The 26,008-nt window shown below is 41.3% G+C and overlaps 1 protein-coding gene, 1 non-coding gene and 1 pseudogene across 4 annotated transcripts; 2 read left to right on the top strand and 1 right to left on the bottom strand.

The window, feature by feature from the left end:
* Positions 1–1,200: 1,200 nt before the first annotated feature.
* On the top strand, positions 1,201–11,195 carry LOC127763326 (ent-copalyl diphosphate synthase 1, chloroplastic). 3 transcript variants are annotated; one of them, XM_052287993.1, is made up of 15 exons: positions 1,201–1,492; positions 1,584–1,739; positions 5,914–6,008; positions 6,115–6,424; positions 6,792–6,975; positions 7,162–7,376; positions 7,495–7,615; positions 7,739–7,851; positions 7,976–8,202; positions 8,334–8,449; positions 8,558–8,656; positions 8,932–9,006; positions 9,687–9,813; positions 9,893–10,141; positions 10,759–11,195. In XM_052287993.1, exons 1-15 carry the CDS (start codon positions 1,369–1,371, stop codon positions 10,984–10,986), a joined length of 2,439 nt encoding a protein of 812 aa, XP_052143953.1. In that variant the 5' UTR covers positions 1,201–1,368; the 3' UTR covers positions 10,987–11,195. The 3 variants fall into 3 exon arrangements, with proteins under 3 accessions (XP_052143953.1, XP_052143950.1, XP_052143951.1); XM_052287990.1 differs by having other exon boundaries at positions 1,202–1,492; positions 8,764–9,006; XM_052287991.1 differs by having other exon boundaries at positions 1,203–1,489; positions 8,764–9,006.
* A 2,703-nt stretch (positions 11,196–13,898) lies between these two features.
* Positions 13,899–13,980, top strand: TRNAS-CGA (transfer RNA serine (anticodon CGA)). The gene has a single exon. It is a non-coding gene; the product is annotated as a tRNA-Ser (tRNA).
* Positions 13,981–18,219: 4,239 nt separating this feature from the next.
* Positions 18,220–24,444, bottom strand: LOC127763801 (zealexin A1 synthase-like; annotated as a pseudogene).
* Positions 24,445–26,008: the final 1,564 nt, after the last annotated feature.

Raw genomic sequence — 26,008 nt, 5'->3', positions numbered from 1 at the left:
CACAGTTTTATGTCAAATCTTAATGCAAGTGTGACCAATAATTTGTTAATCATATATACTTATGCAAAGGTTTAATAAATAATTTAGTACTATGTTAGACAAGGGACAACTCACAAGTATACCATGCGCCCAGTTGTAGCAAGCAAGTGAACCCAAATTAAACACTCACCTTATACAAATTAAAAACGTAGCGTGTCTAACGTTTGGCGCGTGACATGCATCCAAACAAAAACAAGAATTAATTTCTCTGTCTTAATTAATTTTGAGGATCTCCATGTAATTTTTGACTGAAGAGATGCATGCGAACAAACTCGATCTGGAGGCATTACGGAGCGGCATCTGGGTGTATAAGGTCCGAGGAATGTCCCTCTCTGACCACCCATTAACACTACCAAAATAAAATATTATCACAAAAACGTTTAATTAAGCTTTCGGTTTTGTCCACTACCCCACCTTTCTCTCCGCAAGAATCATTCGCGCGCCCCTCTCGCCCTTCGCTATCGCTACACACCACCTACATAGATACATACACGTATATATATACATAGTCCATAGGTATATATGCATAGGTACATGCGTCTACGTACGGAAGAAAACATGTACTTCCTCCGTTTCAGATTGACTTTGGTCAAAATTAAGTGGATTTAAGTTTGACCAAAATTGTAGAAAAAGGTAGTAATATTTTCAATCCAAGGCAAATTTATTGTGAAAATATATTGAATTATTGATTTGATAAAAATAATTTAGTATTATAATTATTATTATATTTATCTATAAATTTAGTTAAACTTAAAACAGTTTAACTTTGGCTAAAGTCAAAAAAAAAAATCTTATAACCTGAAACGGAGGGAGTAATACATAAATAGACGTCTGAGATTTATGTATGTCCTCCAAGTAAAAAGATTACTTACTCTGACATGAATATATATCTGACGGTAGTTTACAGGTTAATTTACACTACATATATATTTTGCTGTATATACGTCGGTGATAGATATATATGTACGAGACATTTGGTGTGTATACGTACGTTTGCATGCATGCACGGTACACGTGGTGTGTTGGGGGGGGGGGGGGGGCGGGGGGGGGGGGGTGTTACGGGGCATACGTAATAGTTATCCTTAAGAGAGCGGTAATGGCGCGGGAAGTGGGCTATAAATAGGCAGGTTTGGATAGGTATGGGGCTAACTAGTTTTGCTAAAACTGCACTTATATATACGCACTGCATCCCCCCGCGCTTAACTCGCTCTCGCCTCCCGCATCGCATCTCCATCATCTCCCCATCCTCCTCTCTACTCGTGTCTTCCATTCCTCCATCCCTCGCGCGCATCTCCGACGAGCTCTCTACTCCCTCCTCCGCCGCCGACGATGATTCACCTCCACTCCCCGCCGACGGCGCCCGCCGCATTCGGCGGCGCCGGCTCGGCGGACTGGCGGCGGCGGCGGCGGTGGTCATGGTCGTCGTCGTCCCGCGCTCCGGTGGCTATAGGTGGTTGTGCATTTCGATATATCTTGGCCGGTCTATACGTTTCTTCAGTCGATCGGTCGATCTCTTTAATTACTTACGTCGTCTCTCTGTGCAGGTGGCCATCTTCGTCCGTGCGTTTGGCGGCGCGGCGGCGACGACGGCGGCGGCGAGGATCATCACGCCGACGGCGGCGGCGGCGGCGGAGGAGGAGCGGCGTGGAGGGCGCGGGCCACCACCGCCGGCGTGTCGAGCTCCAGCAGTACAGCCAAAGGTAGTATACGGGCTCATGAGAGATCTTTCTTCCGCCGCTTTTGGTCTTGTCGTTTTCCGGGTCGTCGACGGGGGTGAGTCAGTGAGTGCACTGCATGCTTTATTCACTGCACTCCTGCACCTGCATAGCCTAGTGAGCAGCTGCCTTTGGTTGTGCCAACGCTTTAGTTTCGTTCAGAGATCACTTTAGGTACGTAGATGATCTACACTGTGTGTGTGTGGGGGGGGGGGGGGGGGGGGGGGGGTGAGGGAGAGACTCCTTCAAAGATCTTTGATGTGGTCGCTGACATATGAACCCGATCGAAGAACAGTAGGATTTGTATATATCGGCGATCATGTTCCTCTGACTTTACGATAGTCGAAGGATTTTGATCCACTGCGTTGTGACGTTGGGTTATGTGATGAGGGTAAAAAGTAGTTTTGTTTTTTTGGTTTGGGTTCATGCATAGTCACTGAACAGAGGAGGACAGAGATAGATTTAGTTTGGATGGAGGTTCTCGGGAGAGAATATATAAAGTGGGTTGAATTTTTTGAGAAGTTACTTTGAGGATATAAAGCTAGTTGATTTTTCGTTGGCGGATTTACTTTTTCTGTAGAAAAAGTATTACCTCTTATAGTAAGGTAAATTAGTGGCTCGGGACACACAGCTTGAGATTATGTCGGTGCTTAAAATGAGTGAGTTTTTATCTGTAGCGATTGATTGACACTTCTGAATTATTAGGCATGCCATGAAGTACAATCAAGTTCACCACCGCCTCTTACCTATGTAAACAGTTACCTTATTGTGTAAAAAAAAACTGGAAATAATTATTTTATTTTTGTGAAACATTGTACACGCGGGCACTCATACAAATGCACATACACACATACCCTACTCATATGAGCACCTCCAAACATTGAACTAATACTCCCTCCGGTTCTATATTAATTGACGTTTTGGACAAGGTTGAGGCTAAACTTTTATAACTTTGACCATCAATAACTTTAAAAATATTTAGTTTAAAGAAACTAGAAAAACATATATAGATTTGTCTTTCAAAACACTATAATAAAAGTAAACATGCATTTATTTATTGTATATATTATAATAGAAAAATAAGGTCAAAGGTATATCTTATAGAGCGTGTCATTGTCCAAAGCATCAATTAAAATGAAACCGGAGGGAGTATAATATATCTTGAAATTTATGGAGACAGAAAAGCCTCGCTGTCAGCATATCTTGAAAATAATTATTTGTAAACAGTTACCATCTATTAACAATATCAGCAGTTACCTTATCGTGTTAGAAAAAAATGTTTATGGAATTAAAGTATTTTCGTTGGGGTGCAATAATTTTTTTAATAAAATTTGCAGAAAAAAAAACCTTGGTTTGATTTGTATAACAACACAATAATCTTTTGTGTGAAATTCACTTAAATCTCTACTATTATAAAAATTGAACCATGGTTTGATTTGTATAACACCACAACAATCTTGCATTGTGTGATATTCACTTAAAAGAACCATGGTTTTACTTATATCTCTACTATTATAAAAATTGAAGATGTTTTTACCAGTATTTGGTACGTCATTCGTGTATGAATTGATTTTTTAAGTTTGTTCGTTTTTGGAAATATAGATCTGTATTTGAGTTGGGTTTTAAGTTTATTCGTCTTTGGACATATAAAAGGAGTTGTATAAGAAATACAAAACTTGCATGCTAACTTGAGATGATGGGACTTCTAATTGCAGCTTATGATTTTCTAGAAAAATATATATCCAAGCGAATTCTCAAAGTAAATTTTACCTTAACTAAACCATATATCAATAAAAAGATTAAAATAGGTTTCACCCGTTGCAATGCACAAACTTTTTTCTAGTAATAGTGATAAATCAAATTGGACGAAAACTGAACGGCAATTTGTCTCCGAAATTCAGTTTTTGGAAGTTAATCTCCAACCACGTCCATAAACGCATAAATGCTGAAGACAAATTAATATGATATAAAAACAGAACCAACAAGATAAAAAAGAACAAATCAATTGCCTATTCTGCAACTAGTTAGTGTTGCCGTCGCTCTTGCAGTCCATTCAGTGTTGTGTGGATTCAAATATATCGTACGATGTCGCAATCAATTGGCATATATCGCATTTATCTTTCCAGCAGCTGTCAAATTAATAAAGCTGTTCACTGCGAGTTAGACTGTTCATTATTCGTTGTTTCTACCAGAATCCAGCATCATTATTCGTTGTTACTATCACAACTGTTGATCGGTTGAATTTTACAAAAAAATCTCAATGCAAGATTGTTTGTATCTATCCAATTTTTTTTATTGATGTACGGGTTTGTTCTGGGGGACCTTGTTCTCTTTGTAAGGCATGCTTTGCTTTAGCCAGATGGCCAGCATATCAATTTGGTTATCGAATAAAATTGGCCCAAGATTCGATCGATTGGGCTTGGACTGGGACTTGACGTTGTCTGTCGCGTAGATTTGCCACATCAGACTAGCACTGCAGATACAGGATTAGATTTAGGGGTCAGTTTCATGAATCCTAAGATTTTTCAACTGAGAATAAATGTTAAGAGATTATAGCAAAAGAAATGCATGGTTGAATATAATATTTATTCCCATCGATCCTAGTCAATAAAATTATATATGTTGCCCTTGATACTTGGGCTAGCTCTCGTGAATCTCCAATGCCTTTAGGTTTCATATTTTGAATTGCCCTATAGTTTCACGTATTATATAGGATGACTTATTAGTTTGTGAAGAAGTACAAGTATAATTTAGTTGGGCTCCACAATATTTTTTTATAATGCAAATTAATGTACTCCCCTATCCTAAAATATAAGGCACAACCATCACTAAAAAAAAACCAAGAAAAAATTTAATTACGTACTCAGTTGAATCACCTCGATGCATACAACTAATGTGATTGGGGGTTTGATGGTAGAGGAGTTAAAACAAAGCGAAATTAGAGGAAGATGTGCTAGTTAATGTATATATGCCATGAACTATGAAAAAAAAGGTAGTTGTGCTTTATATTTTTTTGGATGGAGGACAAGGTGTATTTGACATTGGGATACGCTGATCAAGTGAAAATATAAAAATAGGTTGTCTAGTTTTCAGTCTCCGGAATGCTGAAAGGTGAGAAAAACGGCATCTCATCATTTAAGAGAGACAAAAGTTTAATGTGATAGTAACATCTATTTTTTGACGTGCTTTTAGTAACATCTTAATAAAAGTTGTATTCTTCCTCATCTAATAGTATTAAACGGTAGAGCTTTTTTGGCTAGTTGCTTAAAAAAGGGAAATACTTTGGAACATCATCAAAACTTTCTCAAACTTTAAATGCTGTGAGCCTCGTGCGCAGTTACAACGATCAATAGAGGCAGCTCACAGAAGCTTAATTACAGAGAAGTGAAGCTTAATTAGGATACATATCTTAATTAAGATACTCCTACATCCTTCGAGTATACAGTTGACATTGAAACTTACTCCCATCTGTTCCCATATTCCCTAATAAATCAAAACGGTTTATTAGGAACAAAAATTAATCTATAAATAAAACTTTTATATATTTATTCTTAGCGATTTAAAAGTCAGTGTATAAAAAAATCTACGTTGAAAATATCTTAAAATCAACTTTAAACTTAAATTTTAAATTTTAAATTTTGACTTTTGCCTTGGTTTATTAGGCCAACCGATGAGGCCATTATATGTTCTCTCAATTGAGAGGTTCAAACTGCATATAAGCTTCAGTTCTATGTATACTCCAAAATCCAAACTGTGATTAGGATCCTGCCAGAGCAACAGGCCAACTGCATTGGATTCTCTTTTCTGCCCACTGAGAATGTCGTTGTCTCGTATTTTTGTTACAGATAATCCCAAAATGGTCCAGAAGCTTCCGAAAAATAGTATCTCTTAGATTCTTAGGGCTTGTTTAGTTTGATTTGCAATGTCAAATTCTGGTAAGACAACAAACTAAATGAGACTTTACCATCACACGACCTTATCAATCCTTACCAACATTTGGTAATTCTAAAAACTTCTACTCACAAAACTATACCAAAAACATGCGGCACATACGTACGCCATATACAAGCGATACTCAACACTTTGCTCATGAAAACATGCTGTTTTCTTTTTTTTTCTTTTGGCATTTATAAATGGAAATGCTGTAATCCATGTGCAGGGCTGCAAGCCAACATCATCGAACATGAGACCCCCCGGATCACGAAATGGCCCAATGAATCACGCGACCTCGACGATCACCAACAAAACAACGAGGTGAATCATCCACTACCTTCTTACAGTAATCATTCATGGTCACATTCTTCTCGTACGTAATCTCATTAAGCACATTTTGATTAATTAATTAATTTGTTTACGTCAGGCTGATGAGGAGGCAGATGATGAGCTGCAGCCACTGGTCGAGCAGGTGAGGTCGATGCTGTCGTCCATGGAGGACGGCGTGATCACCGCGTCGGCGTACGACACGGCGTGGGTGGCGCTGGTGCCGCGGCTGGACGGCGAGGGCGGCGCGCAGTTCCCGGCCGCCGTGCGGTGGATCGTCGGCAGCCAGCTCGCCGACGGGTCGTGGGGCGACGAGGCGCTCTTCTCCGCCTACGACCGCGTCATCAACACCCTCGCCTGCGTCGTCGCCCTCACCAGATGGTCCCTCCACCATGACCAGTGCAAGCAAGGTATCATCAGTAATAATTCATTTATCACAGATTAGTGAAGTTCAGTTAATTACAGTCTTTGTGTTACAGTTTCAGATAGGTTTGTTACAGTTAACTTTTCAGATAGATTGTTAATGCAGTCTGTGAGATAGACTGTTATTTAATAACAATCCTTTTACAGTTTCAGATAGATTGTTGGTTACTCCCTCGGTCTAATACATCTAGATTCGTAGTACTAGATTGTGTTTAATCCGGTAGTGCTAAGTTGCTATAATTTAAGACGGAGGGAGTAATTAATTTGAAGGTGATGATTAGTTAGTTCCAGATTGCAAGTGAGGCAATGTGTGAGATGATGTTGATGTTTTCTGAATTTTTTGCTCTTGTTCAGGGCTTCAGTTTCTGAATCTGAACTTGTGGAGGTTAGTAGAGGAGGAGCCGGATACGATGCCGATTGGGTTTGAGATTGCATTCCCTTCTCTTGTGGAGGCAGCTAGGGGTTTGGGTATTGATTTCCCATATGATCACCCTGCTCTCAAGGGCATTTATGCAAACAGAGAACTCAAGCTTAAGAGGTATAAATCCATACGCGTCCTATGTATAATATCGTGACCGCTGTCGTGCATCTGTAGTTGGTGCAGAGATCGGAAGTTACTTTCATTATCTTACAAAAGATATGTATATAGTGGCAAACATTGGAGAGCTTAACTAGTAAAAACTTGATGACGCTTGTCTTTTGTTGACAAAAACTCACAATGTAGGATCCCAAAGGACATGATGCATATAGTCCCAACTTCAATTCTGCATAGCCTTGAAGGGATGCCTGGGCTGGATTGGCAGAGGCTTCTGAAGCTCCAATGCAGTGATGGATCCTTCTTGTTCTCCCCTTCAGCTACTGCTTATGCTCTCATGCAGACCGGTGACAAGAAATGCTTCGCGTACATCGACAGGATCATTAAGAAATTCGACGGAGGCGGTAAAAGATTCGTGGCATTTCACTGACCACTGTTTCGGAAATCTGATTTGCTACAGTGCACTAGGTGCCATTTTGTGGCAGCTGATCTCAGATCATGTGATGTTGACAATTTTTTCAGTTCCGAACGTTTACCCGGTCGATCTTTTTGAGCACATATGGGTTGTCGATCGGTTGGAGCGTCTTGGGATATCACGGTACTTCCAACGAGAGATTGAACAGAACATGGACTATGTCAACAGGTTTTTCATAATGTTTTGTTTTATTAGCGCAATATTTCTCAAAATGATATGTGTGGTGTCTTCTGTAGTTACTTTAGGAACCTTATGAGCAGAGTTTTTTAACCTGTGTTTCTCACTGTGTAGGCACTGGACTGAAGATGGGATTTGCTGGGCTAGGAACTCCAATGTAAAAGAAGTGGATGACACCGCTATGGCTTTCCGTCTACTACGCCTCCATGGATACAATGTATCACCAAGTATGGAGCTGTTTTTCTTCTTTCAAATTCAGATGAAATCACATATCCTGGGAAAAACTGTATCGTGTTACGCTTCAAGATCATATTACCTTTTCTGAATCACAAATTGCTATTGTAAATTCAGGTGTGTTCAAGAATTTTGAGAAGGATGGGGAGTTCTTCTGTTTTGTGGGGCAATCAACTCAAGCAGTCACTGGGATGTATAACCTGAACAGAGCATCTCAGATAAGTTTTCCAGGAGAAGACATTTTGCAGCGTGCAAGGAATTTCTCATATGAGTTCCTTAGAGAAAGAGAAGCCCAGGGGACACTTCATGATAAATGGATCATCTCCAAGGACCTACCAGGAGAGGTATAATCTAGTTACTTTTGATTGTAGAATAATTTCTTTATAAACTTCATAGTACATTATTTTAAATTTGTTCTCTTTGCAAATATTTACCAGTTCCTGAGTTCTGATATAACATTGCACTGGATCAATAGGTACAATACACACTAGATTTTCCTTGGTATGCGAGCTTGCCACGCGTCGAGGCAAGAACATACATAGGTCAATATGGTGGAAATGATGATGTCTGGATTGGAAAGACACTCTACAGGTTAAAGTTTTCACAACTTTGTTCCAACTTCAAACATTGTTCAACATGATTATCTTCAAAATAATTGAAGTTAAGATTTGCTGATAATTGTTGGGTGCCTTTTGTCAGGATGCCAATTGTGAATAACGCTACATATCTCGAGTTGGCGAAACAGGATTTCAACCGTTGTCAAGCTCTACATCAGCATGAGTTGCAGGGTCTACAAAAGTAAATCAACTCCATAAACTTCATTTCTGTTTCACCACACATTTTCCTCTGTGAACTTATCTTAAACAAAGATAAAATTTGTTTTGGCACCACAAATATATATTTAGGTGGTTCATTGAGAATGGCCTGGAAGCTTTTGGGATGACACCTGAAGATGTTTTGAGAGCTTATTTTTTGGCTGCCGCGTGCATTTTCGAACCAAACCGTGCCTCTGAGCGACTTGCATGGGCTAGAGTATCAGTGCTGGCCAACACTATTTCTATGCATTTTTACAGCGATATGTCAAGCATGAAAAGGATGGAGCGTTTCATGTGGAGCAGCCTCTATGAAGAAAATGGCAATGTTTTGGGGTGAGTACTGCGAAACTGAAATTCCTTCAAATTATGATTTTGCACCGTGCAGCATGATGATGGGTTTTTTTATGGATAGTTACTACTAATTGCTTCTGATGCTTGTCCTCTCTATGAGAAAAATGGGAAGCTGAATTGAATGGTAAATGGTTTCTATTTTGACAATCAAAAGAATGAATATATTAGGTTTTTTTATTTGAAGGGAGCACAAATTGTCCTTCAGCTCTTAAAATAAGAGCAAAACTAATGTTTTTCACCTGGAAAACAGTAAAGGAAGGTAAGTACGTAAAAGCATTAAAATGGAATGTTGAAAGTTACAACCATTTAAGAGGGACTAGTTTTTACAACATTTGGTAAATATATAGGTTTAAAAAAAACATTTCGTAAATATAAATTAGATCATGAACTCATTTCTTGAGAATTATTTGGAAGAACAATTTGTGATCATAGGATTATTACAAAATGACAGAAGAATATTCCAAACTTGGTATTTGTTCTATCCAGCCTAATATAATGCTTATATTTTTTTTTATATAACAAAAGAGAAGAATGCTTGCCTTGGAGTACACCACATATTACAATGTAAAGATGTATCTAGAAAATTCTTATCATAATGCCATAAAATGTAAAAAAATCTACTAAGATTTTTCTCAGTATTTAACTTAAAATTTTTCGTTCAGGCTAGAAGGATATGCAAAAGATGGAATCCTTGCGAGGACACTTTGTCAACTTATAGATTTGTTGTCTCAAGAGACACCGCCAGTTCGAGAAGGTCAAAAGTGTATTCATAATCTCATAAGATGTGCTGTAAGTAAAACATAACTATAAACTTCTTATTACAGTGTTGTAGCCAGAAAAATGCTAAGATCTTTGTTTGCATTTCTAGTGGATTGAATGGATGATGCAACAAATCAATATGAAGGATGGCAGATATGGCAAAGGCAGAGTTATGTATCCAGGGTCATGCACTGTTCATAATAAAGAAACATGTTTACTTATTGCTCAAATTGTTGAAATTTGTGCTGGACGAATTGAGGAGGCAGCATCTATGATAAATAACACCGAAGGTTCTTGGTTTATTCAACTTGCTTCCTCTATTTGCGATTCTCTTCATGCCAAGATGTTACTTTCACAGGTAACTCTTATACATTACATAGTCTGTTGACTAGAGTTTTATTCTGATACTAGTGTAATTTTGCAGTAGTTATATAAATTAAAGAATGGTGTAGGTTGTTTTTTGTTTGATCAAATTATGTGTATAGTGGTTAGAAAGTTTATTGTAAAACTTTATATGTTAGTATAGTTTCATCGATAAAAACTTCTCACCGACTTGACAAGCTGTATTCACTGAATTGGGCACGTTATAATCACTTGGATGATGAAAAACTAATTATAAAAATGAAATCAGCATTTGTAATAAATAGTTTTATATATTCTCCAGTATAGATGTTGTAACATGATAACAAGTCGGTACTTTGGTCCTGAACAATGCACTTTCAGTATAAATATATGAAATTCTTACGATCCTTGGGGGTTATTGCAATGTAGATGTACCTCCTAGGTACCACTACGAATAGGTGTCAAGAGGTAAAAAATAAGTAACGGTACAAAAGATAATTCTAACTCTCAAGGCATCTCCAAGGACTGAAGTTTTTTTTTTTTTAGCAGTTACATCAGAGCTATGGTTCTATTTACTATATTTGCTTCAATGTCAATGTATTCAGCTACTCAACTGTTGATACAATTTTGTAGGATACCAAGAAAAATGAGACAACAATAAATCAAATTGACAAGGAAATTGAGTTGGATATGCAAGAACTTGCTCAATATCTTCTTCCAAGAGTTGATGACAGAAGAATTAACAACAAAACCAAGCAGACCTTCTTGAGCATTGTGAAAAGCTGTTACTATGCTGCCAATTGCTCACCACATATGCTTGACCAACACATTTCTGAAGTGATTTTTGAGCAAGTTATTTGAAATAAAGTTTAGGCAAATAGAGCATTTGTCAGATTGAATCGCATGTAAATATTTCTGTGCAGAAAAAATATGTAAAGAATGAGAGAGAACAAGCATATAAACAATAGTATTATTGTTGAAAGCTAACAATTTTTACATCAAGTGAATGATGTATCTCTGTATGGTTCTACATGTGGGACACATTTTCTATAAATTATTTATTTTGGGTTTGTTCTATGTCAAATTTCTTTGAGGTCGACCAAGTTTATAGAAAAATATAGTAACATCTATAACACCAAATTAGTTTCATTAAATCTACTATTGAATGTATTTTTATAGTATATTTATAGTGTTAGAAATATTGCTATATTTTTTTAATATTTTTTATCAAACTTAAAAGCTTTGACTTAGGACAAACCCAAAGTAACTTGCAATATGAAACCGACGGAGGAATGAGTAATGGCATTGCATCCAGCCCAGTCAAGGGTCTTGTTCTTTCGTTGTGACTGGTGGCTTCTATGAGTCCTCAGCTCCTTTGTTCTTTCATTGGCTGCCATGTTTTACCGTTAAATTTGCTTCATATGTAATCACATAAGTCTATAAGAGCTACTCCCGCTGGTCTATAATTCTTGAAGTTTTGAAAAGATTAAGGACAAAATTCTATAAATTTGACTATTATTGACGTTTAGTTTATAGGCAGAAGAACAACATATATGAATTTGTCTTACAAAATAATGTAATAAAATAAAAAAATATTTATTTATTGTATATATCATAATAGAAAAATATACTCAAAAATATATTTTGAAAACCATGTCATTGTCTTAAATGTTAATAATTATAGATCAGAGCCGAGAGTGAGAGTAGAGAAGGTAGAGATACATAAATGCTCACTATGTCTAAACTAAGCATTTATATAAAACTTATAATAGTAGTCGCTATGAAAATAAAGCATATACTCCCTCATTTCTAAATTGATTATCATATGTACCAAGACCACACCATGCACACATTCTCCCACAATGCATGCATCGATTAAAACACCATGCTAATTACACCTTAGCATTCACATATTCTCCCATATTTAGTTATATTATGATGAAATCCGTGTCCATGCAGTTATATGATGATCAATTTGAGAAATTTTGAATTCCATTATATGATAATTAATTTAGGAACTAGGGAAAGAGGTAGTAATAACTAGTAGACATCCTCTGCAGCACTGCAGAGGACCTGCCTTCAATTGTTATAGCTTGCTTTACTCATCAAATTACGATTAGATAATATATGCTCTTCAACTGTTATGTCTCTTTCATTTTTTTTTCAAAACTTCATAACATTGTTTTTTCACCATTATATTAAAATAAAGAATTTTCCAAACCAAAATGTCTAGAAAACTGTTTCACCAAACAAGATTATCAAAGTTCGCCATAATGGCACAGCAAGTACGTGCGAAGTTGAACCAAAAATAACTTTCTGTTTATATTCCCCTTTTTTTTCAAACAATTATTTTCGTATAAAGCTCCATGAACAAAATTCTTAGTCAAGTATGGTTAAAAAAAAAAAACTTGGTCAAGTGCATGACCAAGTAATTAACCATGAAGCCACTAGCAGTTGGATGGTGATCCAACGGTCAAGGATCAGGTCACAAATTCACAATGTCACACACATTGTAAGATGAACAGCAGGACTGGTATAAAAACAGAGCAATTCACTACTCTGCTCTGCTCTCTGTTCTTCTCCTCTGATCTCATCCGATTCATGGGCCGGTTTGGGCCACAAATCAGCCTCGAAATCGTGCGACAAACTGCATCCCAACACCGATTTTTCTGCGACCTCGGACGGATAATTGAACTAGGTTCCATCTTTGACTTTGATATATGAATATGGATACATGAGGATAGTGTGTCCATGCAAGGCACACTACCAAATGTCAGCGCCAACCTTGGATGGTGAATTAACTCGTTAATTAACCTAACACACCCATGAAAATAGGTATCGGTTTCTGGTCAAGAAGATTTTACACCTCAACAGCTACCTGATACGAATACTGCCAAGATTGATTTTCCTCGTCGATTGGAATGCCAGCTGGTGATCTAATTGATTCATTAGTTCGTCGGGCCAGCTGACCTTGATCACTCTCTTCAAGAAGCTTAAGCTTCCATGTCGACGACGAGCGAAACCCTAGCTAAGCTACCACTATAAATAAGCAAAGCTGCAGCTAGCTAGCTATCGCCATTGGAGCTAAGCTTGGAGCTGAGAAGAAGTGAACAACATGTATAGCTCGGCCACGATGAGCAGCTCTCCACGTGATCAGGGGCGACGGGTTGTACCGGCAGGTGGCGAGGTTCGCGCTGGTGGTGCGGATGCTGGCGTTCGGGGCGGCGGAGGGGGAGCTGACGCTGGTGGAGGTGGTCGCCGGGAGCGTGCAGGCCGCCGGCGCCGGCAACAACTACCGGCTCCTGCTGCGCGCGGCGGGCGGCGTGGGGACGTACGAGGCGGTGGTGTGGGGCGTGCCCGGGTCGACGGCGTGGACGTGGAAGGTGCTCTCGTTCCGGCGCGTCGCCGGCGACCAGAACTAGCTCGTAGCATGCATGAAAACGAATTAGAAGCAGATTTAGACGATTTTGTTAGTAGCAGATTTGCCGTGGTCATTGTTTCCAATTAGTAGTAGTATTCATCGTCCTGTGTGATCTCTAGTTTTGTTAATTGTCTCTGAATTATCATCGATCTCACTGTCTCACACGAGGTATTAATTTCTTGTTTGCTGGAATATTAGCGAAAACAACAAATATATGGGATGAAGAGGGCTCCAACTGCTTCAACCGTACCTTTGCCAACGGCCAAGCACATAACAGTGAACAGCGATGTTATATGAAACATGTGCAAAACAATTTACTTAAAATCAGGACAGAAAAATTATGCACACAATTGTCGATATGTCCGAGTGGTTAAGGAGGTAGACTCGAAATCTACTGGGCTCTGCCCGCGCAGGTTCGAATCCTGCTGTCGACGTTTTTGCCTCCATTCCACTTGCCTCTGCCTTGTGTGGTTTTTTGAACTTTTAATAACTATACTCCAAATTTCCAACGGTTTACCTTTTTCGAATTTTCTAAATACGTTTAATATTTTGAAGAATTCTTTTTGTTTTGGCATTAAACTATATTTCTATGTCATTTAAATCCATTCGAAATCTAATCTAATTAAGATTGAAAATTAACAGTTTTGGTAGTTAGAGTTGAATAACGCCTGGTCTTGAACATGTTTTTCAATACTTAATGTAACCGTTGCAAAGTACTAGTATAGTTTTCTCTTTCGCTTATACATATATAAAATTCAAATACCATTTGAAATATTATGACCAAAGTTAATATAGTTTGACTAAATTGTGTTCTAAAACACATGCATTTCTAAATGAGGGAGCATCATTCATCACGTACCTTACTCACATCTCTTTTTCGATATACATGTTGATTTCTTCTCTTTCGCTTTGCAAAGTTAATTCAGACAAAAAAAATCTTTTTCTTTTCTTTTTTTATTTCTGAGAAGCAGAGTACAAATGCACACGCTCATAATGCGCTCAGCTTCAGATCTAGTACAAGTCGATGGACCTGTTCAGTGCAGCTTACTGCTGCAGCTGTATCACAGCGTACAGACACATCATAAGCTGCACCGAATAGGCCCCATATCTTTTTCAATATATTTTAAAGAGTAAAGTACATTGGCAGTCCTTAAACTTGTAAGGTTGTGTCATATAGGTTTCTAAAGTCTTAAAATGCATATCTAGATCCCATAACTTGTCAAAGTGTATCATCTAGGTCCCAAATCGACACATCCCCTCTAGGATCCTACGTGGCGCTGATGTGGCATGCCACATGGACGTGCCGTGTCATTTTATTTTTTTTCTTCTTTTCTTTTACTTTTTCTTCGTTTTCTTCTCATTCTTCTTTTTTTTTCCTTTCTTCTGCTCGGGTCACACAGAAAGGAGAAGAAAGGGAAAAAAAGAGAAGAAAAAATTTTAAATGGGACCCATTTGTTAGTCAAAATGATGCCACGTCATTCCGTGTGGCATGCCACATCAACGCCATGTAGGATCCTAAAGGGGTTGTGGCGATTTAGGACCTAGATGACACACTATGACAAGTTCTGGGACTTGGATACGCATTTTGAGAGTTTAGAAATCTGTATGACACACCACTACAAGTTTAAGGACCGCCCGTACACTTTACTCTGTTTTAAAATATACATGAAAACAGCCATGAAACACGGATTGGCGACTAGTGATATCTATTAACAAACGATTTAAGCATAGAATCAAACCCAAAATAACATTTCAAATGTAGCACGCCTAGTACAGTACTGACTTGTACTGATTCTGGCTAGAGGTTTCATACATGCATCTAATAAGCTTTCATTCCGAAGTTTTCTATGACTATATGAATAAACGCAACTTCACAAGTTATACCATTTTTAGCCGATACCAAAGGATCACCAGTTCAGCAGGCAGAGACCCTCGTTAAAACAACTCTCTCTTCGATACCTGTTTATCACCTCACAGTCCTACATCAAAACAAATAGCTTTACAAGAAGATCGATTGTCTTAGGCGGGCTTTTCTTTGGAAGGGAGACGACCCTGAAAAAGTGAGCTCAGGCAGCAGCCTTGTTAACTGGCAGAATGTTTGCAAACCAAAATCCTTAGGAGGGCTTGGTATTCTTAACTTGGAAAAGTTCTCGCGTGCATTGCGCCTGCGTTGGCTCTGGTTTGGCTGGAAAGATGAACACAGGCCCTGGCAAGGAATGGGACTTCCTTGTAATGATCTGGATAGAGTGCTGTTCAGAGCTGGAACAGTGATTACTCTGGGGGATGGAAGAAAATGCTCCTTTTGGTCTGATAACTGGCTACTGGGACAATCGTCCAAGGATATTGTTAGTGATATGCCCTAAAGGCAATTATAGAGATGATTGTATCACATACTATGTTTACATATTTATCCGACATTGTTCCTTGAAATAGATAACTCATTATTGGTTAATGAATATGTGATTCTTTCATGAGACTCTTTATGTTATGTGTTGCTATTTCTAAAGGATCCCTGATCAAATATCATATGTGGAACAAATATGTTTATATGATCAGCACAAGTATTAATTGATGATCATGTCTCATGGATCATGGTATAGAGATACCAAATTAATAATGTGGATACATGTTGGTGAACATGTTGTTGGATAGACCTAACATGAGACACTGCAAGAGCCATATGTGTTGTGCCATCAGTGATCTCATTGAGTGTTGGTGTTGAATCCTTAGACCTGAGATTATCATGGTTCTCAACATGTGTAGTAGCTTACTTAGGGACTGCTAAACGCTACTCCGTAATTGGGTAGTTATAAAAGTAGTTTTCGGGTATGCTATGAAACATGTAGTGGGATAAGAATAATCAAGATGGGATTTGCCCCTCCTATAGAGAGATATCTCTAGGCCCCTCGATGTTGTAGATTATGGAAGTGCATGGCCATGCCAAAGGTGATTGAGGAGTCAATCACAAGTTATATAATCTATCAACAGGTTCGAGTGAATGATTGAGCTATTAGAGGCACATATCTAGCCTTGAGCTTAATCGATATCGTGAGGCAAAGGGGTTCATACAAATACACTAGAGGTTCAGCCGATATGATCTTTATGTATGCCCGGTGGGTCAGTACGTTCTGCTAGGGGCCGCTGTTGACGCGTTGACCGAAAAGGAGTTTTCGGGTTATAACCGAGTATATATGAACCTACAGGGTCGCACGCTTAATGGACTGGAATAAGGGGATTAGATAGAGATCCAATATAAGCTTAATCCGGATAGGGATCCGAATAGGAGTTCTACGGGCCTTGGAGGCCCGAGTGATGAATCCTATATATTCGTGAGGGGTGTGACCGGCGGAGGCATTGCATCACGTGAGAAACCCTAGCCGTCACTTCCCTCCCCGAGCAAAACCCTAGCCACGCGTGGGTGTTAGCACATCTGCGCGTGGCGTTCCGTTCCTGTACGTGTGGATACCGGTAGAGGCGCCGCTGGTTTGCGGTGCTGATCGGCGTGGGAGTACGGCGAGGAGAACGCACGAGGAGGAGAAGGTCGAGCCGGTGCGATCGACTACTTCCTCTACATCGACGCGCGCTACTTCGCGAGAGTTCCTTCGACTTCTCAGCGTCTTCTTCCGCTGCGCAGCGCGTCGAGTGGTAACGATCTATGATCTAATACTTGCATGGTTCCTGGTTTACGCGATAGAAAATTTTGATTTATGCTATCGTAGCCTACGCGTATCCCAACAAATATTGCCCTAGAGATTTTCAGGCTTTCCAAGAGAAAGATCAACAACGTAAAGCTCAGCTTAGAAAATAATCACTGGCTTGCAATCCTTAATCCCATCACATCTATAAAGGAGATAGATGCCCTGGTGCGGCTTGGAAGCTACCTGCAGGAGGTTACGCTCAACACAAATGTGCCAGATGACATCTTTTGGAAGTGGACTGCGAATGGAGAGTACACAACAAAAAGTGCCTATGAAGCCCAATTCGCCGAAACAACCACAAACCTAAATTTCTCCCCTCTTTGGAAGCACAGGCTGAACCAAAACAACGTTTCTTTGGCTGGCTCATTTTACATCAAAAAACTCTCACATCAGAGAATTTGTTAAGAAGACATTTGCCTTGCGACTGGATCTGCAGCCTTTGTTCTGAAGCTTTCGAGGATGCGAATCATTTGGCAAAGGGGTGCATTTTCACAAGGAATGTGTGGAATCGGCTATGCAATTGGTTAGGTTTTAACCAATCTCTTTTCTCTCCGCAAAATGAAGATATCTCGGTATGGTGGGATTCTATGCTCCATTCAGTGCAAGAAAAAAGAGCGAAGAAAAGGATGGTAGGGGCACTACTCACCACTTGGTGGCATGTTTGGCTGGAGCGCAACCGACGAATTTTCAATCAGCAATCTCAGACCGAGCTGCAAGTAGCACACCTAATAAAAGAAAACATAGATCTCATAGAGCTCTCAAAAAAGACTAATGGCTAACGCTTTGCGGAGCTTTCCTAGTCGTTATCATCTATCTCTGTAATCGACGATCTGATTGTCCCTTTCCCCTAGTTTGCTTTTGTCTTTGCTCGCTGATTGTAATGATTGGCAACCTTTATTCCTTCTAATATATCCGGCAGAGCTCCTGCCGTTTAATGTTTCAAAAAAAAAAGGATCACCAGTATGCATGGAGCCTCTATCGACCAGAGTGGCTAAAGAAACCAGACTTGCTCAAAGTTGCATGCAAATGGAGACTAGACCTCCTATGCAAAGTGATCCCCATCACCTCACTCATGTCGAGTGATTTGGGGCTCACCCCATCAGGAAGTGCCCAGTCAAAGTGGTAAAGGAGGTTCGCTAATGTGAGCTCAAGTGTGGTGGTCGCGAACAACGCTCCAGGGCATTGCCTGCATCCAGCTCCGAATGGGATGAACCCTAAGTGTGCGATAGATGTCCTGATATCTGCGCCGCTATTCTCGAACCTCTCTGGCATGAACTTCTCCGCATTGTCCCAGTACTTTGGGTCCCTTGCTACGGCGAATGTGTTTATTAGAACAGGTGTCGCTTGTGGTATGTCATAGCCCATAACACGACAGTTCTCCCTGCTCTGTCATAGAATTAGTGCAGAAGCGGGATGCAGCCGTAAGGTCTCCTTGATGACCATACATAAGTAGTGTAGCTCACTAATGTCGGTGCCAATCAATTTGCCTTTTTCATGGCCAAGCGTGTTTCGAACTTCCTGTTGTGCCTTATCCATTGCTCTTGGATTCCTCATGAGCTCCACCATAATCCATTCACTACTAGAATTCACAAGTATCCCTAGAGCCAAAAACTCTAGGGAAGAGCTAAAAACTTTAGGGATCAGGTTTCCCTAGAGTGAACCCTGGGGAATGGCCCCTAGGGAAGCATTCTACGGGAACAAATTGGTTCCCTTGGGTTTTCTTGGTACTACTCTAGGGAAAGAAACTTTCCATGTGTTCCAAAAGATAGAGATTGAATGCCACCTGACAAGGAAAAATCCAACGTGGAAAGTGGTACAACACCCTAGGGAACATTTTTATTGGAGTAGTTCATTTAGAAATTAATGCAGATTAATTTAGCTCTTGATTAATCGTTGATGAGTTTTATTTGTTTATTTTATTTCTTTTGCAAACAAGCCAGTAAGCCGCATTCCAATCATATTTTCGTCATCAACTTGCTTCAACAAAAAAATATATATACTGCATTACAAAATTAATCTCAACAGTAAAAATTGGGAGTACATGCAGAGTTGCCCATCGAAAAACAAAAGAAAAAAACACACACACGCAGAGGGGGAGTACATCCAGAGTTGAAAATTGACAAACACTTAATAGATTGTGGCTTGGCTCTCTCAAAAAACATGATAAAACACAAATATAGCCTTCTGCAGTAGTTGTATCCAAAGCAAATGGTACGTAATAGCACTTCCAGAAATCATCAAGCTGCAAAATGAGTAGGAAGGTTGAAGAAAATAAGTACTTATGGAAATCGGCAGCTACATACGTGGGATTCTCTATTTGTTCAATATAATAAGCACATGATTTCTAGCTTTGATTACTAACCGCAGTAATATGATTCATTTAGCAAGTTTTGCAAGCGTAGCTCAAGTTCTTGACTTCTCGGCCTTATCGATCTGCATCAAGCAGCGAATAATCCATCAAAAAAATCAAAACTTCAAAATATGCACAGAAAAATATCTGCTCGAGTACCTTTGCTAACTAGAGAGCAGCTCGACAACACCAGGCTGCACAGGTCACCGTGGCCTTGATTCACCCCTGTCCCGGCGTCGCCTCTCAGCCGCAAACAAATGCAATCAGCCCACGCCCACCACGGCCTTCAGGAGTGCTGCTGCAACCACCCTCGAAGGTCGAAGCTCCTGTCGATCTCTACTACTTGAGGGTAGATTTGGTGGTGGAGACTGGAGAGGGAGTTGATTTGGGGAGGAAGAGATGAAAGAACATGTTGAAGGAAGAACAAAGGGGAAAGTTAGCAGCTTGGGGTACTTTATTACTTTCCAATGAAAAGAGAATAGGGCGCACATCTCAAATTTTGGATTCACAAGGCGGGAGAAACTATTGCAGCCTTTCCACGTGGTTGGTTTCTGAAAAAAAATCAGTGGACCTTGTCACAGTGGTTCTCCTACTAGTGCCAGCTGTACAAGTTTCCCTTGGAGCAAGCAAAAACTTTAGAGATCATCTCAGTTCCCTTGGGTTTTAATTTCGGATCTAGGGAACTTATTATCCCCTTGGGTTCTAATTTGGGCTCTAGGGGACATTTGAAAACCCTAGGGACCCCGTGGAATTCCAGTAGTGTATATTCAAGTGTGGAAGCTGTGGTATCAGTAGCAGCTCCAAAAATATCCTGAAAATTAATTATTAGCATATAACCTAAATATATTATAACATATGCGTTTTGATTATTAAGGAAATTTCTCAAAATATTTAGGGGTCTATCCATATGATTTGCCAAAAAAACTTGTCTAAATTATAGTCAAATTAAAAAAAAGGTGAAATATTATAGTGTATGGATGACGAAAATACTAGAACAATTAATGCATATCTATATCAGTGAAAGGTAAAAATACAAAATCCAACGGGAACAAGCCACATATAAAACACATATCAGTGACACCAGTATGCATGACTCATAAAATGGAAGAGGAAGAGGAAACGATGGACACGAAGACAATGACCCATAAATGATGAATAAATAGAGATAAAAAAAGATTAATAAATACTAACCCAACCTGTTGCACTCACCATCGGTAAAAGATGGGTGGGGCATTTCATATTTCACTATTTACTTCCTTCATTCCATAATATAAAACACAACTATATCCTTTTATATGTTTCATAATACTAGAAAAATACCCGTGCGTTGCAACAGGTGAATGCTATTTTAATCTTATTGTTCTTATATGGTTTAGCTAGCTAGGGTAAAATTCAGTGTGGGAATTCGCTTGTAATTTCTTTATGAAAATCATGAGCTACAATTAGGAGTCCGACTTTCTTCTCAAGTTAGCATGCTGAGTTTTTGTAAAAGAGAATTCTTATACGACTCCTTTTGTATTTCCAAAAGCAAACGAGTTTAAAATCCAACTCAAACACGGATATGTATTTCCAAAAGCGAACGATCTTAAAAACCGACTCAAAAATAGATGACGTACCAAAATACCGGCAAAAACATCTTCAATTTTTATAATAGTAGAGATAAGACATGTATACAATTAACTAGCACATTCTCTCCATTAATTTATTTTTTTAAAATCCTCTATCCTTAAGATTTCTAAACTTATTGGGTGCATCATTATATTTATATTTAGTAGGATGATCCAAACTAAGAGGTGATAATAATTGGGTTAAGTGTGGTTATACCTTATATTTTAGAGTGAGTATAATATTAGAACTACTTTAGAGGAAGGTAATGGAAACGAACATGCAACTTCATATACTAAGTTTATTGAATAGTAACTAGTTAGAGCAATGTCAATAAGAGAGCCCACTGATGGCCACATCACCTATAGCAAAAAATATAGCCAATGTATATAATAGAAATATCTTATTGTAATACGAATATTCTATTAACTTCATAGGGCCCACCATCCTCTTCAGTTTCTTCCTCCTTTACTTTAGCTTCTCTTCCTCTTATGCAAATGATGCAACTCGAGTAACCAGTGAAGACGATGGCTAGGAGCGCGCTAGAGCGGGGCTGCGTCAACAGCGGCAGATGCGGGCGGCGGCGGCGGCTAGAAGGATGCAAGCGACGGGCAAGACACGGGCGATGGAGCGGTGCAGATGACGGCGGCAGCCGTTGCAGATCCAGGGGGAGAGGGTCATGGCCTTGCGGGCGACGGGCAAGAGCGGTAGCCACGGGGACGCGGGTGAGTGCAGTGGCATGAACGATGGGGAAGAGCGGCAGCTACGGTGGATGCCACTGGCGAGGATGAGGGAGATGCAGCGCACGATGGTGGCGGTGATGGGGGATGCAGTCTAGCATAGGTCTGGGTGGTTGAGGTGATGACTAGGCAGATGCTGTTGGAAGCTAGGATGGACGAGGGTGTCGGCGGGGGTCAGGACGGACACAAGAGACGCTGCGGGGGACAGGGGGTGGCGATTCGGTGGACGCAAGAGATGCCACCGACCGTGGTGGACATGGGGTAGCGATTCGGCGCCGGCCGCTGGGCTAGACGAGGGCGGTCGTCCGACACACATAGGAGATGATGGCGACTAGGTTGGCTAAGGGCGACGACCGCAATGGATGAAGGCGCCTGCCCGGCAAACGCAAAGCAGCCATGGTGGAAACCAGAGGCGTGGGATGCTCTCCATCTACAGACAATGGGCCCACAATCTCGACAGCGTGAGCAGCTCGGTGACAAATTAGTCACCCGTCGGTTCCCTCTATCTTCCCCTCTCTCCTCCATGTCATCCAAAAATCCTACGTGTAACTGTTGTCACCGGTTATTGTATTTGCTCTTAGAGCATCCCAACAGCTCATCCAAATTTGATCCTCCATATGCCTAAATGGATGGCCATCCAAAAAAGATTTCTCCTTCATTTCCCCTCCCACTCCAACCGATCATACATATTACATTCTCCATATCACATCCTTCTATATTTTAGTAATATTTTCCAACTACCATACACTTATATATTATATTTGAAGGACTATATTTCATCTTTATATCTTTTTCTCTATTTTTCTCTATCCTTCTTTGCTCTTTTCTCTAATATGACTCCGCAGAGCAGTCGGGGCGGCCAGTAGGAGCGGAGGTGCGCAGGCGGCTGGCGGGCGCGAAAGCGGCCGTGGAGCCGCATAGGAGACGGTAGGGGATGCTGAGGTGGGTGGGCGGCATAGGCGGCGTACGGCACCGAAGTAGCCGAGGTGGCTAGCGGGCACAGAGCCGCGCAGGCGATGACGGCGGATGCTGAAGCGGGTGGGTGGCACAGACTACCGGCGAGCGTGGTAACGCGCAGGCGACGGCGGCGAATGCTGAGGCGAGCAGGCGACCGGATCGGAAGCGGCGGCAACGGCTACAGCGAGCGGGCGCAGAAGCGGCTGCGGCAGCCAGCGGGCGACGACAATGACGAAAGGGAGGTTGATCCGGAACTCCAGATGAGGGCGGAAGCGCAGACGTTGAGACATGTCATGAGGACAAAATCACTTTGGCCGAACTCTCTCCGATTTGGTATCGTCTATTTTTGGAGTAGGCCTCGATGCCGTATTTGCTGGAGCGCCGTTTTCTTCTCCCGTGCGCTATATTTCGGATGGAGTACCAGTTGAAGGATCTGCTGGGATGCTCTTAGAGACGAAGAAACATGTAAAGGGTATATAGGCAGTTACTCACGGTAACAAGGGCGGCGATGACCTCCGCCGTGAGAGGGGAGGTGAGGCCGTCTTCCTCCTGCAGCCTCAGCAGCACGCCGAGCAGATCATCGTCTTCGCCTTTCGCGCCGACGCCGGCGTCACTCGCCTTCTTCTCCTTGCGCTCCTCCATGATCGAGCCGACGATCCTCGCCATCTCCGCGTGGCTCCTCCTCAGGCGTCGCTCGGTGCGGCGGCTCAGCCACCGCACCACGCGCGACGACGGGAACAGGTCCGCCATGCTGAACCCGGCCACCAGCGTCGTCAGCACGCCGAGCTCCCGGAGGTACTCCTCCTGCCGCCCGCACTTGCCGCCGAACACCGCCCTCGCGATCACGTCGTTCGTCAGCGCCGCCAGCGCCCGGGTCATGTCGACGGCGGCGGCGGCGTTGCTGCTGCCGGCGATGATGGAGTCGACGAGGCGCGACACCTCCTCCTGCCGGATGGACTCGAGGCGGCGCACCTGGCGCGCGCTGAGGAGCTCCGCGAGGCAGACCCTGCGCGCCTGGCGCCAGTGCTCGCCGTAGGGCGCGAAGATGATGCCCTTCCCGCCGAAGCTGACGGCGTCGACCGTCGTGCTCCGGGCGCGGTCGGCGAACGCCGGGTCGCGCGCCTTGAGCACCTCCATGGCGGCGTCCGACCCGGAGACGATCACGGTGGGCACCTCGCCGATCCTCACCAGCATCAGCGGGCCGTGCCGCCGCGACAGGCGGAGCAGCGCGCGGTGCGGCGGCGACGCGAAGAAGAGGTGGTGGAGGCTGCCGATGACGGGGAGGTTCCATGGCCCCGGAGGAAGGTTCTTGGCTCCGGTGGTTGCTCCCTTCTCGCCGCCGCGGCGATGAGCTCCCATGACGACCATGAGCGCCAACGCGAGGGCGAGAGTGGCCATAGCGACCAAGCACAAGCTTCCGAAGGAAAGCTCATCCATGGAGATTGGAGAATGGATTTGGATCGACAGCTCATCCATGGAGGCATAAGGGATAAGGCAAATTATCGATGGTGGCCATGGAAATATCTGATGATCGGGTCACTGTGCCAATCATCAGACCAACCAGTGGCGGAGAAGGGTTGCCTTCTCATACTCGAGAGGGTTACCAACCGGTAACAGTGCGCGTGGAAAACGGAGTGGTTCATTAGCGCGTGATTAATTAAGTATTAGTTAATTTTATTTTTTAAAAATGGACCAATATGATTCTTTTAAGCAACTTTCGTATAGAAACGTTTTGCAAAAAACGTACCGTTTAGCAGTTTGAAAAGCGTGCGCATGTAAAACGAGAGGAGAAAGGCTGTGTTCGAAGCTCCAAGTTCCCAACTCCCTTGGTTTGTTTTCCACGTGTATACTTTTCAAACTGTTAAACGGTACATTTTTTTAAAAAGTTTTAATACGAAAGTTGCTTAAAAAAATCATATTAATCTGATCCATTTTTTCTTAAAAAAATAGCAAATACTTAATTAATTACGTGCTAATGGACCGCTCTATTTTCCGTGTGTACTGTTTTGGTGGGAAACTGTCATATGCGAACACAGCCAAAGTTAGGAACCGGCAGCGCCGAACACGTGTGGTTTTAGACTTTGGGATTGTGTGATATGAACCCAAAAAAAAAAGAACTGTCATGATCATGTTTTTCTAATGTCACCGAATACTTATAAAAATATTTGATATGTCGTTGCACAAGCATGGATTTTTAAATTTAACTTTTACCAATTGAAAACGAATATTAACGTATGCTAGCTATAATTTAATATGTTCTTTTGTTTGTAAGAAGGAATACCCAAAAACCAAGTCCACATAGAGGCATGAATGATAGGAACACCAATTAAAAGTTACCCTTAAATTCCACAAAATCCCTTAAATTCCACAAAATCCCTAACTGAGTCCAAGACTGTCATATCACCGGTCAAACCGTACCAATGTTGTAGGTCTAACCAGAAGAAAGCTACATGTCCAACTGCCTTATGACCCGCCGAGCCAACACCGCCAGTTTGATCAATGATGCCTTGCCGGTCTAACTGATGCCTTCTCGTCAGTCCACCTAGATCGAAGACAAACTCAAACCGAAGACTATAGGAAAGTAGATCAACTTTATTACTCTTAATTGTGTTTACAAAGTAATCTTGGCTAAACCCTATTTTTTTCTCTCAACTAGTCTATATAAAAATCAATACCAAGAGGCTTTAACCCCTCGTTTTTTATACCCTAAGGTGGCTACTCAAAAACCACGGATTGAATCCAACTTGTACGAGTAGTCCTAATCCGCTAGAAAATCTTCCCATACAAGTATCCAACTTATCGCATTACAATTCAAACTCCAATGTTCATAAATTTAGACTTCTTCCAAATTCGACTCCACAATCGATCACTATTCACTCAGTCTAAAATCTTGTTCACCATTCGATCACTATTTACAATATTTGTTTGGTCTGACCAATGCACAAACCCCCCTCTGACCGGCTCTGTTCAGAGAACAAAACCACTTCAACAATTATCTTCAAATATCAAAACCTATTATCTCATCACTCAATTTTTTCATCCCAAAAAAAATCAACATATACTTTGATTTCACATCTATAACTTATAGGCCTAGCAGTGGAATTTAAACTTA

The sequence above is a fragment of the Oryza glaberrima genome, chromosome 2, assembly GCF_000147395.1.
Source record: "Oryza glaberrima chromosome 2, OglaRS2, whole genome shotgun sequence".
NCBI classification, from domain to species: Eukaryota; Viridiplantae; Streptophyta; class Magnoliopsida; order Poales; family Poaceae; genus Oryza; species Oryza glaberrima.
This window is presented reverse-complemented; position numbering and strand designations above follow the sequence as displayed.

What these genes read in the sequence shown, in the direction of transcription:
- LOC127763326 (XM_052287990.1), top strand. Translation starts at nt 1,369, where the DNA reads ATGATTCACCTCCACTCCCCGCCGACGGCGCCCGCCGCATTCGGCGGC. An exon ending in GAGTTGCAGGGTCTACAAAA is followed by an intron (nt 8,657 to 8,763) that starts GTAAATCAACTC and finishes ATATATATTTAG; the next exon opens with GTGGTTCATTGAGAATGGCC. An exon ending in ATAATCTCATAAGATGTGCT is followed by an intron (nt 9,814 to 9,892) that starts GTAAGTAAAACA and finishes TTGCATTTCTAG; the next exon opens with TGGATTGAATGGATGATGCA.